We start from the raw sequence: 15,558 nt of genomic DNA, 5'->3' as shown, positions 1-15,558 counted from the left end.
GCGGCGACGGCAGCGGCGGCGGCGGGCGGGCCCCGGCAGGGGCCGGACCCGGAGAGCTGAGCTGCGCCGGCTCTTGTCCTCCGCGGCAACAGCCCCAGGCGCAGGCTCGCCCAGGATTCCAGCTCCCCGCCCCAGAGCCATAAACCGCGCTCGAAAGAGCTACAAGAGAAAAGAAAGCAGCGGCCAGACGAAAAGATTAGGTCTCCACTCCTCAATTCGACCGACTGACGAGAATGCGCAGCTCCACGCTGCCACACTCTTGTCCAGTCTGAAATTCACCCTTGGCTTTACAGCTGCGATCACATCTGTCTGCTAAAGTGGCGGGAAAGCGCCAAGGAAATGCGCCACCATGCTCGTCAATGTGCGCAAAATGGCAGCCGAGGGCGGGGGGGTGGGGGGCAGGCGGGCGGCTTGAAGAAGGGCGGCAGGAAAACAGTGATCGTGCGCCTGCCTTGGGCTGTGGTGGAAGTCGAAAACGCCCAAGAATACGGAACCCACCACAGACCTCCACCCACCATCCCCAGGCTGCCTTCGACACCCCGCCCCCGCTGCCTCCGGCTTCGTATGGTGTGCGCCGAAGCCGCCATTACGCACGCGGAATAACCGTCTCCCAACCGCCGCGCCAACCCCACGGCCTCGCAATACTCACTACAGTCACAGCAACGTCCCTTACCGGGCCCTGGCCTCTTACCTCCTCCATACCGCCCGTAACGCGACATGATGACTGGCCCGCGAGCTCTGCTCTTTCAGCTCGCAGTGCCCAGGGAGTAATACAAAAGCCACACACAAAACCAGTCGCCAACGGTCCCAGCGGCACTACGAGGAAGAGCTGAGTTCGCGCTTATATATGCGGCGGCTGGGTCTCTCTGCGCATGCGTCACTTCGACGTTCTGCGCGGCACAAAGGAGCAGGGCGGAAACAGTGGAGAAGCGGCGCGGAGGGAACTGATGGAGCTAAGAAACCGGCCACGGGCGGAGGGATACGTTTCCATGGGAACGCCAGATCTAGCCAGTAAACCTGCGGACTTCCCGCGGTGTCCCGCCCCCTCCCCTCCTCCTTTTCCTGTATCCCCCTCATTTTCCTCCCCTTCTCCCTCCCCTTTTCCCCATACTAAGGACCCCTAGCTCTAGCAATATTACCGCAGGTACCTTAGACCGGCCTTATGAAAGGCCGTAAAATTTAACCGCTGATGTTGCAGCTGTCGCCGCCTTTCTGCTTGGGGACCTGGCCTAAACTGCTACTCAGTCATCTTTGGGGCTCATCAGAGGTAATCGGGAGTTTGGCCAGGGTGAGAACTCCATGAACCCCGCCATTCTGAGTAGTGGTCCCTGCACTACGGGCCTCAAAAAGGAGTGATGCCCCCAGGGACAGCACCGTCCCTCCAGCCCCTTCTGAATCAATTTTCATCAGCACAGCCCGAGTTCTTGGAGTCCGGCGGACAAAGGAATAGAGTACTTTGTTTTATTTTCCTGTTATAGTGAAATTGTGCAAAACCCCTAAATCCTTAAAGCCTTCCAATTAGTGTCAATTATGAAATGATTTGCATTTGAAGCACACAGTTATTTGTGTTTCTTTTCTAGTGCTTTCTGCTATGTATTATAGTATCACATCTCATCCACTAATACTCATATCCTGAGCACTGAGACTTTGTTAAATTGTCTTTAAGTAATAGTCTTGCTGCTCAGCCACTCTCCTCATAAAATAAATATAAACCTTTTCTTTAGATAGAATCACTTAAAATTCAGATTTGACTTTATTTTTTATTTTTACTAAGTAACACAAAGTTACATTAGTTTCACGTATACAACCTAGTGTTTCAACAATTCTTTATAGTACTCTGTGTTCACCATTAGTCACCATCTGTTACACAACTTTATTGCAATATTACTAATTATACTTCCTATGCTACACTTTTCCGTTTTGATTTTATACAATGGGTCTGCCAAACACCAAGTCTACAAATACAGATTCACCTTTTTCACCAGCCACACAAACACACACAAGACATTACACCACGAATATTTGGAACATAGGAGTTAGAACAGTTTCACATGAAAGATTAAATCCTTAGGTATTTGTATTTTTATATTTCTCACCTGTAACTTAACGTGATGTATATAGGTGTATGGTACAGAGTACAGAAAAAAGGAGATTTAGTTGGTGTATCAAGTATGGATCCTCTCTTGATAATGCTACAAACTCATTTATTTTCAGATTTCTCAAATTATGGAAAGAATACATCCATTGCAAGAAGATTCTAACAAGAAAATAGAAGTTCTATAAAATTTTATAGTTCTCCCTAAGTCTTCTTGATTTTTGTTATCTACTTAACAGGGCAGAGTTCTTCTCAAAAGATTAAATGATAAAGGTCTTTTTATATACTCTGTGAAAAAGTATCAGTTCTGTAAAGGCTCAGTAATTTGACTTTCTTCCAATCAGAATTTATGAAAATTGCTGTGGGAAAAACCATAAATAACTTATCGAGAGGTAGTACTTACTAATACTATTAGGCCTCAGTAAATAGTTCTTGTTTCTGAATACAAAGTCTGCTGTACTAAAGAGATTTTGAAATAATGGTATAAAAAATAAGAAAAGAAACAAATTTCCAACTTAAACTGCTTTCAAGCACGTTAAAGGAAAGGGCCTCTCTAGGAAACAGGTGCTTTGATAAGCTAATTACATGTTACTTATCTCTATGAAAGGAGCACCAGTTTTAGACTGGGTTTGCTATCCTAGGCACCATGAAAAAACAATAGTTTGTCATAGAATTTCCATACATTATTATACAGAACACTCTCTCTGAGAACACATAACCACTTCTTTTCACTAAACATCAATCCAAATTAGGAAGATAGTGCTGTATGGAGTACTTCTATTCCTACCGACTTCTTTTGAAATCAGTTTCGGCCATATAAATTTCTGCCTATACGATTCCGTGTTAAATTAAGATCACGTTCCCAGATTTAACTGGAATATGAAAGCTATTTAATTCAATGAATGTTCTAAGATTTCCTAATACGCAATTTTGAGTAACGCTTAACATGTTACTGTTGTTATAAACTGATTATGTTATTAGTTTAGGAGAGGGTGAGTTCATTCTTACTCCTTTTACAGCAGCTTTCAAAATTTATCTGCTTTTTCTAGATTCAGTTTTTCCAGAGAAGCATTAAATATAAAGTTAACTCTTTATCATATTTTCTTCTCCATTTTAGTTTCACTTTTAAATCATTGCCACTATTTTAACTGACATGTGGAAACCTTAAAACAAAAACAGGTTTAGGGGCAGCTGGGTGGCTCAGTCGGTTAAGCCTCCGACTTCGGCTCAGGTCAGATCTCACGTTCGTGGGTTCGAGCCCCGCGTCAGGCTCTGTGCTAACAGCTAGCTCAGAGCCTGGAGCCTGCTTCTGGTTCTGTCTCCTTCTCTCTCTGCCCCTCCCCCTCTCATGCTCTGTCTCTCTCTGTATCAAAGATAAATAAAACATTAAAAAAAAATTTTAAATGAAAACAGGTTTAGACCTTTTTCAAATGTAGTATTTTTAATATAAAGAAATAGTCTGTACTTACAGACACTAGTCTTTTAATATGTATTTATGGATGTGCTGTTAATTTATGTACCGTGGGACAGTCCAAAGATCTGTATTCAAGTACAACTTTCTTTTCTTTTTTCAACATTTCATAATCTTCAGTTCTGTCTAGAATGCTCTTACGAAATTCTAGGAAGGAAAAATTCTCAGAGGCATGTTTATAATTGTTTCATATTGTATAAAGAAATTGACTTTTCATTAGCCAAGTACTAGACTACAGTCAGTACTGAAATAGGGAGATGGGAGATGTTGGGACAGCAACAGTTAAAGAATACCAATGCCTTGACCAACTTCAACTAGTGAAACTGGGAAAAGCAAAAATGTGATGCAGGAGTGCTCCACTGACACAAATAATACCTAAAGAGGTGGTTTAGGAGTATAAACAATCTAGGAAAAATGAGGCTCTCTGAGGAATGCCTGATTGTTGTAAAAAGTGTGAAACTATAAAACCATCAAACCCTAAACAGTTTTGTCAATTACTTGTTCCTTCTCCAAAGAAAGAGTGTTGATGAAACTAATTACTGGTCAGCTTGTTGTCTTACCTAGGAAGAGCTAGACTAGTGTGGACAGAGTTTAGCAAATCATTCAGCACTATCTTAGGAGAGAACCTATGTGATTAGCCAGCTCTCACTTGTACTTAAAGATGCTCAAGACCATTGACTTCCCTTATTTAATATTTTGACGCTGATCTTCTAGACCCTGGAAATGAATATCCTCTATTGAAAAACAATAAAAGTAATTTTTGTTCATGAATCTTTTCCTTAAGACAGGTGGTGGGTATAGTGTAATGATTAGGAGCATAAGCTCATGGAGTGTGGGAATTGGGTTTGAATCCTGGCTCCACTAGTGAATAGCTGCCTAGCCTTGACCAAGTTGTTAATCTCCTCCCACTTCAGCCTCCTCATCTGCAAAATAGGATTTGATAGTAGTAGTCCATCTCAGAGTTGTTGTTAGGCTTAGATAAGGTAAATCAAGCAAATAGCATTCCCCAGCTGGGTAGCACATATTACCATTGGGAGGAGCAGGAGGAGAAGAGGGAGGAGCAGTGGTTTGATTCACTTTTGTCAGTTGCTAAAAATCTGATGTGACTTGGGTACATTGATAAAACTGAAGTTTTGTTTCTGCAACGCTGGGGCTAGACCCTGAAATACGGTGACCAGCCTTAATTAAGTAGCCACTCCTAGGACATCTTTGTCTCTTCAGTTATTGACTTCTAAGTGAAATTGTCACTTTTCTCCTTTGATCCTGTCCAGAGACAAAAACAAATCTGACGCATATAAGAAGCAACAACTCAGAAAAAGAAATGTTCTTCATGAAAAGTATATCTACAGGAATCTGCAAATCAAATGCTGAAACCTTCTTAAAGGTTCTATGCAAGGGTATTTGGCTATGGAATGGGGAGATGTGTATTCATGAGCAATGGGGAAGTTGTTGCTTTTTATAACAAAGTTTAGTCTTTGAAGCTAATTGCTATAAGATTAAGTACACCTTTTTCAAAAAAAAAAAAAAAACCAAGGCTATTCTCAAGCCAATGACAAATGGATATATACACCGCAACTCAGAGAAGTTTAAACTCCGTATAAAAGAAATGGTTTGAAACACAGAAACAGGAGGAATTGTATTAAATCATGAGTCTAACCATGATTTTCCAAATGAGACTAAGACCAAGAATTGTAGCATGGGGGGTGCAGAGGTTCTCAAATCTTCCCACAAGGACGGTCAGAACTTTGATAAAAATATCTCCCAATTCCAGAAAAATTGGAACTATTGCCAGCCACTCTTTTTTGAAAAAGCCATCTTTTATTCTGTGACTATGTCTTTCTTATTCTCTTAAATGTTCCTCCTCGCATCTTTTTAAGTTAAAGGATGCTAAAAGTAATTTTTCTTAATCTCATGTTTTATTTTTTTAACTTTGTTTGTTTATTTATGTATTTATTGTAATCTCTATATCCAACATGAGGCTTGAACTTAAGTCCTGAAATCAAGAGTTACATGCTCCTCAGCCTGAGCCAGCCAGGCATCCCTCTCATGTTCTTTCTTCCTTCCTTCCTTTCTTTTTTTCTTCCTTTCTTTCTTTCTTTCTAAGCTTATTTATTTATTTTGAGAGAGAGTGTTTGTGTGAGCAGGGGAGGGGTAGAGAAAGAAGGAGAGAGATAAAGAATCCCAAGCAGGCTCTGCACTGTGAGCATAGAGCCCGATGTAGGGCTTGAACTCACAAACCATGAGATCATGGCCTGAGCTGAAGCCAAGGGTCAAATGCTCAACCAAATGAGCCACACGGGCGCCCCTCATGTTTCCTTGATAGAAAAATGTTTATGCCCTCCTTCCTCTGGTATTTCTCAGATCTACCTAGTTCTCAAAACCCAAGAGTCTGGAATTGCTAGTTAAGAACAAAGAATGACAGGGCATCTGGCTGGCTCAGTAAGTAGAGCATGTGACTTTTGATCTCAGGGTCTGGAGTTTAAGCCCCACCTTGGGCATAGAGCTTACTTAAAAGAAAAATCACTTCACTCAATAAAAAACAAATACATAAAAACAGAGACAAGAAAATAAAGCACAAAGAAGAAAAACGTGTATCCTACTAAAAATGCAAATTAAAACAACATGCTATTTTTGTCAGGAGTGCAGTGAAATTGGCACGTACACCCACTAATCAGAATGTGAAATAATACAATATATTTGAGGGTCAATTTGGCAATATGTTGTTTTCTTTTTTAATAAAGCACAGTTATAGCCTATACATACACACACACACAAACTTTATATAAAATTCCATTCTCTCAAAATATCCTTTAGCTTTTCACTCATTGAGATATAACATTTATAATTAGCATTATTTATTTACTTGTTTTTAATTTTAACTCGGCTCCACGCCCAAAGTGGGGCTTGAACTCAGGGGACCCTGAAATCAAGAGTCCTGTGCTCTACCAACTGAACCAATTGGACACCCCAGTTAGTATATAATTTTGATATCATACTGAATATGATGGCCTGTGTGATTGTTTTTTCTTTGGAAAAAGAGACTAACAATTTGCAAGTCATTGGTGTGGAGTATAATTCCCCACAGTCCGTGATCACTGTCTCAGCCTGTGTTCACGGCCATATTCCAGTGTAAATATGGTGAAATGGCAACAGCATTGAGTTAGGAAGTCCGACAACATATGTTCTCATCTTTATTATTAACTAATCATATTATCTTAGATTGTAATGCCCAGAATTCGGGAGTCCCCCAGAAATGAACCACCAGAGTCCAGAGTCAAAGCCAAAAAGCAAGGGTCGTTTATTGCAGGTTTGAACCCGGGCCTCTGCTCACTCCAAGCTGGTGGAACGGAGAGACCCAGAGAGCCCCGAACAAAGGTGGGGTAGGACTTTTATGAGTTTGGGAAGGGGGCGTTACAGGATATTGCGACATAGGTATACAATATTATTGACAGCAGGTTTATCCAATTACAACATTTAGAGTGTTAACCAATCACAGAGTAGACCCAGGACCCAGGACCCTCACGTAGGGTGTAACTAGCCTTAGGCAATAACTGATCTAGGCCTGCCCTTAGGAAAGTTAAGGGTATTACAAGGGTGGTCTCTCTTGCCTCGGGCAATGTGTAACCACCTAATAGTTCTGGAGAGACTGACTTTTAGACCTAGTTTAGAGGGGAAACTTAAAGCCTGTCATGGCGTCTGCTAGGTTCAGACTCGTGTTCCTACAAGATCTGTTACAAACTTTCTCGGCATCATTTTTCTCTCATATCAAAAGAGAGCTCTAGCCCCCAATTATCGTACTAAATGTCAGTATTCATTAAGCATTTACTATGTGCCAGACACTATACTAAGCATTTACATTTACTTTTTTTTTCACTTTACCAATAAAAAGCAAACTTTTCGGGGCACCTGGGTGGCTCAGTCGGTTAAGCCTCCGACTTCGGCTCAGGTCAGATCTCACGTTCGTGGGTTCGAGCCCCGCGTCAGGCTCTGTGCTAACAGCTAGCTCAGAGCCTGGAGGCTGCTTCCAGTTCTGTGTCTCCTTCTCTCTCTGCCCCTCCCCCTCTCATGCTCTGTATTAAAAATAAATAAAAATATTTTTAAAAAAAGCAAACTTTTCATTTTAGGACAAACCTCTGCCCCTTTCCTTATGCTATTCTTATCATTTAATATTAATATTCCTTGATTGTCCCTACAAACAATCCTACCTATTAAAGTTCTACTCATACTTTAAAAGCTTAGCTTAAATGTATAACTTCTAGAATCAGGAAAATTAAGTGATTTGCCCAAGGTCATCCAGCTATCTCTTTGATGAATACAGCCTGAGTTAATGAAAAGAGCAATGATCTGGGATTCAAAAGACTTGAAATTGAATCCTGACTCTGCAATTTACTACTTGGTTCGAGAAAAATCACATAAATGTCTTAGATATTCATGTCTTATTTGTATTCATTCCTAATGTGTGTTCAAGGATACTTAAAAAATGATTCAAAGCTAATCATAATCTAATTCAAAATTTTGACTTATCTTGAACAGCAAGTTGTATATTCTTCTGTATTTAGGTCAGTTATTCTGTTGGACCATATAGATAAGGTTGTTATCCATGTAAGTGTGCCTGGCTGGCTCAGTCAGTAAAGCATGTAATTCAATCTTAGAGTCATGAGTTCAAGCCCCACATTGGGGCATGGAGCCTACTTAAAAACAAAAACCCCACAACAAAAATTTTATCCATGATATTAAATTGAAAATGTAAAAACTTCCTTAAATTATAAAAATAATTTACTTTTGTTGTAGAAAATGGAAAATAGAAAAGCAGAATTTTAAAAAACCCAACAATCTTTTAAAAAACAGAAGTTAAAAATAAAAATAATTAATTAATTAATTAATTAAAAAAAAAAAAACAGAAGTTAGCTCCTGCTGCACTGTTGACAATGACTGTGAGTTCTGCTGTCCCACTACCTAGGTTTGAATCCTGTTCCTACGCATACCAACTATGCTTTGGGGCAGGCCACTTAACTTCATTTGGACTCAGTTTCCCCATGGATAAAAGAGAGATGACAGTAATACCCACCTCATACAGTTGTGAGAATTACATGTAATAAAGCATGCAAAACTATTACAAGCTTCCCCCCCCATTGGAAGTAACACATTGATTGTGGAAAGTATATAAAATAGGAAAAAGCACAAATACCAGGCTATGAATTTTGTGAGGGTGGGGCCCACATCTACTTCATCAACCACTGTATGCCTAGTTCCTAGCATAGGCTTTATCATATAGTATATAGTAGGTACTCAATATTTATTGAATGTTGTTAAGCAAAGACTATACATGCTATCCAAAATCCCACCACTCTGATATCACCATTATTAATAATCTGGAATTTATAGTTTCCATTTTTACCTATGCCTATATCGCTTCTTTGAAAACAAATTATATAGTTTTCCAGATAGTACATGTTATGGTTAATTTTATGTGTCAACATGACTGGTCCACAGGATGCCCAGGATTTGGCCAGACTTTATCCTGGGTGTGTCTGTGAGGGTGTTTGGAAGAGATTAACATTTGAATCAGTAGACTGAGCAAAGCAGATTGCCTCCCCTAATGTGGGTGAGCCTCATCCAATCAACCATAGAACTGAACAAAAGGCTGAGCAAGATAGAATTCCTCCTGTGCGACTGGCTGCTGGGCTGAGGCCTCAGTCTTTTCCCGCCCTACGACCCTAACTGAAAAATTAGCTCTTCTTGGACTTTGAGCCTTCCAGCTTTCAGATTAGAATTTATACTGTTGGCTCCTGGTCTTCAGCTTGTCATTTACAGATCTTGGGACTTCTCAGCCTCTAGAATAGCCATGAGCCCATTCCTTATTTTACATACTATTATATATATATATATCTGGTATTGGTTATGTTTCTCTGGAGAACCCCAACTAATACAGTGCATTATACCATAAACAATTTTCCAAGTCCTTAAATACTCAACATTATAGTATTGGCACAGTATTCCATTTCATCAGTATCCTCTGTTGTAAGAAATTTTCATTATTTTCACTTTTTATATTATAAATAATGCTGAAGTATATATAACTTCTGTAGATATTTACCTACATCCCTGATCATTTCCCTAGAATAATTCAGTAAGTGAAATTGTTGGTTCAAAGAGTCTAGAAAGGGGTGCCTAGGTAGCTCAGTCAGTTAAGTGTCTGACTTGATTTTGGTGCAGCTCATGATCTCACAGTTCATGGGTTTGAGTCCCTTGTTGGGCTCTACACTGACAGCACTGACCCTGCTTGGAATTTTCTCTCCCTCTCTCTGCTCTTCTTCCCCTCAAGATAAATAAATAAACATTTAAAAAAAGAGAATAAAAAATGTAAAAGCTTTTAAAACATGTTGCCAAATAGCTCTCCAAAATGGTTGTAGCCAATTATATACCCACCAGTAAGTCCACAAAGATACTTGGTTCTCTGTATCTTCATTGACACTGGATGAATTTTTTAATCTGCCAAATTTCATTTTTAAGATGGATATATTATTTTTTAATTTGTATTTTATTTTTTACAATGAGATTTAACATTATGCTAATTGGCAATTCATTCATGTCCTTTGCTGATTTTTCTGTTGGGGTGTTTTTTCTTAGTTGAATTTAGGAATTCTTACTATATTAAGGATATCAATTCTTTTTTTTTTTAATGTTGATTTATTTATTTTTGAGAAAGAGAGCACAAGCAAGGGAGGGCCAGAGAGAGACAGACAGACAGACAGAATCTGAAGCAGGCTCCAGGCTCATAGAGCCCAACAAAGGGCTCAAACGCACAGACCGCAAGATTATGACCTGAGCTGAAGTCAGAGGCTCAACTGACTGAGTCACCCCGGTGCCCCAGGACATCAATTCTTTGTAGTATTCACTGTTATATTTTTCCGAGTCTCATTGTTTTAATCATTGTTTTAACAGTTACATGATTACTTCATCTTAAATTTATTTTAGTGTATATAAATTGAAAACTGTCCTAGCCATTCAATAAATGCTAATTTGGGGGCGCCTGGGTGGCTCAGTTGGTTAAGCCTCTGACTTCGGCTCAGGTCAGATCTCACGTTCGTGGGTTCAAGCCCCGTGTCAGGCTCTGTGCTGACAGCTAGCTCAGAGCCTGGAGCCTGCTTTAGATTCTGTGTCTCCCTCTCTCTCTGCCCCTGTTCCACTTGCACTCTGTCTCTCTCAAAAATAAACATTAAAAAAAAATTTTAATGCTAATTTAGTTTAATGATTGAGTGCCAATCATGGTCCTTGGTGATGAAGGTAGATATGTGAGATGCAGAAAGAAGACAGATGTTTAAAAATACATACATATAGCAAGTGCTGGGATAGAGGGAAGTACAAGACATCATGAGAACACAAAGAATGTTCACTTATCTTAGACTGAAAGAAGAGATCAAGAGATTTTCACATTGTCTACAACTCTGCTCAAATGTCACATTATCGGGAGGCCTTCCCTGACTGCCCTACATAAAATAGCAAGTACCTTACACACCATCACTCTCTAAATTCCTCATTCTGTCTGAATCTGTTTTACTCTCTTCATAGCATAAGTCAACTGCTGACATGTTATTTATTCCTTTGTTTATTGTTTTCCATGGGAGCTAGGTCTTTGTTTTGTTCACTCCTATCTCCCCAGCACTAAGAATAGTGCTCAATATGATCAAAGGAGCTCAATTCAGTCTGCATGGAGTGAACGACAGAACGGAAGTCTCTTCTATTTAGTGCGAGAGGTTATTCTCATCCAAGGCTACTCCTTCCTGCACCTGCGCTCTGTGCATCCCCTTCAGCTTTCTTTCCATTGAATTGTTCCTTTCCGTACCTTCAGCCTCTCCCACTCAAGCCCCCTACTTGACTGATTTTCCTGGCTAAGGATTACTGTTCCCTAATCCATTCTCACTAGATTGATCCTTTTTAAATTTTTCTTTAAGATTTTATTTTTAAGTAACCTCTATGTCCAATGTAGGGCTCAAGTTTACAACCCTGAGAAGGAGCCACATGATCTACCAACTAAGCGAGCCAGGTGCCCCACTAGATTAATTCTTTTAAGAGTAGACAAACAGATGGGGTGTCTGGGTGGCTCAGTCGGCTAAGCATCCGACTTCGGATCAGGTCATGATCTCACGGTTTGTGAGTTTGAGCCCTACATCCAGCTCTGTACTGACAGCTCAGAGCCTGGAGCCTGCTTCAGATTCTGCATCTCCCTCTCTGCCCCTCCCCAGCTCACACTCTGTCTCTCTCTCAAAAATAAATAAACATTAAAAAAAAAGAATGTGCAGGGTGATTTGGAAGACAAGGGAAAGATACTGCATTCAGCAAAGTAGATCTGACAGGGTTTGGGAGGGGGGGATAAAAGAGATCTAATGTGGATAATAGTACCAACCATCTAGAGAGGGAATACAAGAGTTGGAAGGGGGAAAAAAAATAAATAAAGGGGGCACCTGGGTGGCTCAGTCGGTTGGGCGTCCGGCTTCAGCTCAGGTCATAATCTCATGATTTGTGGGTTCGAGCCCCGCGTCAGGCTCTGTGCTGACAGCTACCTCAGAGCCTGGAACCTGTCTTCAGATTCTGTGTCTGCCTCTATCTCTGACCCTCCCCTGCTCATGCTGTCTTTCTCAAAAATATATAAAAACATTTAAAAAAAAGTTGGGGGAGAAGGAGATGGTTTTCTTAGGGGTCAATAAATAACATCCCCTTTCCTGCCTAAGTTCAGAACCAATGGGATATAGATGCAAGGGTCAGGCAGAAGGACACCAAAACACGGCCTTTCTGATTAAGTTGATAGTTACTGTGATTTCAGACGTGATGTGCGACCAAGTGGGCTCACTGATGCTTTACCCCCTAATTAAACAGATTTATTTGCCTACCTGGTCCCAGGAACAGCTGGAGAGCAGAAAAGCAACTCTTCCTGGTTTTTGGTTTCAGACTTAGAACAGGCAAATTTCAGAAGGAAGAATTCAGGAGGCATAGAGCAATACAGTTCCAGGTTCTTTTGTCTGTTCCCAGCCAGAAGTGAGCCCAGAGTATTCCTCTAGCAGAAAAGTCCCCTCATAGGAGCATCAAGAACAAGGAATTTGGGGAGTGGGTGAAATAGGGACAGGCTGGTGAAAAAACTACAACATTTCAGTTATAAGATGAATAAGGTCTGAGGATCTAACATATAACATGGTGACTACAGTTGCTAACACTTTATTGTATAATTGAAATTTGCTGGGAGTAGGAAAATGTTCTCATTTCCCCCAAACTATCATGTTATATACTTTAAACATCCTAGAGTTCTGTCAGTTTTATCTCAATAAAACGGGGGAAAATAGGGAGTGTGTCAACTATACTCAAACATTTTTTTAAAAGGGAATGAGCCTTCCTCCATTAACATTTCTGAAAATGTATATTATTGACAAAAGAACTCTCTTGGTTTACAAAAGATTTGCTTTACATGTTTTCTATATATTACAAATGATTTGAATTTTTCATAAGTACTTCTTCTAGGTAAATAGATTGTCTTTCCCCCTCCTTTGTCTGGCGTAGATGAGGATATCCTAATGCCGCACCCACACTATCAGTTTGTCTGCCTCCGTTGTAGCAGTGACACCTCAGGCTGTGGAAGAAGTGAGCCCAGTCAGGAGAGCAGAAGCCACATCTCTCCCCTTCAAATAATTCCCGTCTCCAACGTAGAGAAGCAAAGATGTCTCTTACTCTAAGTAAAAGAGAAAATGATAAGGGGGCTGACTTTACATCAAATACTCTAAGTAAGACAGAAGGTGACGAGGAAAAGTTTGAAGATGCCTATGAAATGATCCCTGTGGCCACAACAATGAATCTAACATCTTCCCTGGAAGAGTGCACAACTGGATTGTATTTGTTCCTAAATAACAGATTCTCCGATGCCATACATCTCATTCACCCATGGTCGAAAAACAGCATCTACCATGCTCTGATCTATAATATCCTTATGGTTGTCAAGGCCATTTTGACTTTTGAGCCACAGGATATACAGACTGGGGTGACTACTGCGAAGGAAGCTTTGAAAACCTGTAACAATTTCCGAAGAAAGTTTAGGATGATGAATTTTTCTCATCTCGTGAAGAAACATGGAATAAAGGCTATTAAAGAAGAGGAATTGCATGCTGAAATCTGCTATGCGCAGTGTTTGATTCTGAAAGCCACTGTAACATCTATACAGGATGAAAGTATTCTTAGTTTCCTTAAAAGTGCAATTAACATTGGGTTAAGTTATCAAATATACAAAGACTGTCAACAGGTATTAACACAGATGCCTAACTACCACAGCAAAACCTACGAACACCTGGTTGAAGGAGTAAAATTTGGACTTGGAGCATTCAATCTGCTATTATCACTTGTGCCACCAAAGACACTTAAACTACTCAATATTGTTGGATATTCTGGTGATAGAGAGGTAGGCTTGACTTTGCTTTATGAGAGTGCATCCAAATCCCATATAAATAATATCTTAAGTGCTTTGACTCTAGTCTTTTATTACAGTTACATCTATGTAGCTATTGGTGTTGAAAGGGATCACAGTTCTGCTGTAGAGGATCTCTTCCTAATCTACCTCCAGAAATTCCCAAACTGTGTCATACTTAAATTTTTTCAGGCACGTTTTTGTATGCTGAAAGGAAATTTTGAAAACGCACAGTTAGTATTAGCAGAGTGCATCCTTATTCAAAATGAATGGAAGCAGGTTCATCATCTCTGTTACTGGGAACTCATGTGGTGCCACATCTTTCTGGGGAATTGGAAGAAGGCTTACCGCTATGCCAATCTCCTGTCTCGTTACAGCAGGTGGTCTCGGGCAATATACATGTACAGTAGAGCCATGCTGCTTACCTTGCTTCCTTCCCAATCTGTGAAATCAGTGAGTGAGGACATAAGCTCTCTCTTCTTACAAGTGGATAGCCTGAAAATCAAAATGTTAGGAAGTTTTGTGCCAATAGAAAAGTTCGTTGCTGAGAAGGGGCGGCGCTACGGGACCACTACCGGCTGGTATACAGCGCAGCCCATTCTGGAATTCATTTACTCCTGGAGTGGTTTCCGAGTCATGAGCAAAAAACTAGACCTTATTTCAAACTGGCTGTCAATAATTGATAAAGGAGAAGACCTCTTGCGAGAAAATCCAGATACCGAGTATGGCACAGATGACCTAAGTTTGATAAACTTGCTGAAGGGCCTGTGCCTGAAACACCTCGGCAGATATTCGATGGCTGAGCATTACTTTCATCGTGTCATTCAGAAGGAGAAATCGTTGAAATACGACCACTATTTGGTGCCGTATACTTACTACGAACTAGGAATTCTCCACTATCTACAAGGAGATTATGACAGGGCAACAAAAAGCCTAGGCAATATTCAAAACTACAAAGACTATTCCATGGAAACTCGATTACAGTTTAGGGCCCACATAGCCCTTGAACAAATAGCTAAAGAAAAGTGATGGTTTTGACACAAAGAGGGGTTTTGTTTATCATGGGTGATGTAGCCGCAACCAGCAAGAAAGGTCATTTCTTTGTGGAAGATATCTAAGAAGAGACAGATGCCAAAATCTGATCAGCAACAAGTAAGAAAGGGATTGGCCATTACTTTTCCCTCTTTCCTTCTCTATACCAATAAAATGCAATGTCTTAGACTGGCAAATGGAGTGCTGCCCATTCTTGAAAAAGAAAAGGCAAAAGATGTACAGTTGACCACTGAACAACACAGGGATTATGGGCACTGACCCTGCACAGTCAAAAATCTACATACAACTTTTGACGTCCCTACAACTTAACCACTGATAGCTTACTGTTGACCAAAAGGCCTGTCAATAACACAGTCAATTAACAAATACTTTGTATGTTGTATGTATTACATAGTGTGTCCTTATTGTAAAGGAAGCTGGAGGAGAAAAAAGGTTATTGAGGAAAGCATAAAGCAGGGAAAATACATTTACAGGGCTGTATCATATCAAACA

General features: G+C 40.3%; 2 protein-coding genes across 6 annotated transcripts in view; one reads left to right on the top strand and one right to left on the bottom strand.

The window, feature by feature from the left end:
• SRSF7 (serine and arginine rich splicing factor 7) overlaps positions 1-842 on the bottom strand; it is a 6,227-nt gene extending 5,385 nt beyond the window's left edge. For 2 of the 4 annotated variants that reach the window (XM_029937921.1, XM_029937922.1), the window contains exon 1: positions 692-842. In XM_029937921.1, the coding sequence (XP_029793781.1) occupies positions 692-719 (28 nt within the window). In that variant the 5' untranslated portion in view covers positions 720-842. The remainder of the gene's footprint in view (positions 1-691) is intronic. The other 2 variants (XM_029937919.1, XM_029937920.1) reach the window with 1 other exon arrangement.
• The window catches only part of GEMIN6 (gem nuclear organelle associated protein 6), a 27,555-nt gene continuing 12,472 nt past the window's right edge, over positions 476-15,558 (top strand). Inside the window, exons 1-2 of one of the 2 annotated variants that reach the window (XM_029937906.1) lie at positions 1,178-1,267; positions 13,119-15,432. In XM_029937906.1, the coding sequence (XP_029793766.1) occupies positions 13,276-15,042 (1,767 nt within the window). In that variant the 5' untranslated portion in view covers positions 1,178-1,267; positions 13,119-13,275 and the 3' untranslated portion in view covers positions 15,043-15,432. Of the gene's footprint in view, positions 1,268-13,118; positions 15,433-15,558 lie in introns of those variants that run through there. The other variant, XM_029937907.1, reaches the window with a different exon arrangement.

This window comes from Suricata suricatta, chromosome 4 (genome assembly GCF_006229205.1).
Source record: "Suricata suricatta isolate VVHF042 chromosome 4, meerkat_22Aug2017_6uvM2_HiC, whole genome shotgun sequence".
Lineage (NCBI taxonomy): Eukaryota > Metazoa > Chordata > Mammalia > Carnivora > Herpestidae > Suricata > Suricata suricatta.
This window is presented reverse-complemented; position numbering and strand designations above follow the sequence as displayed.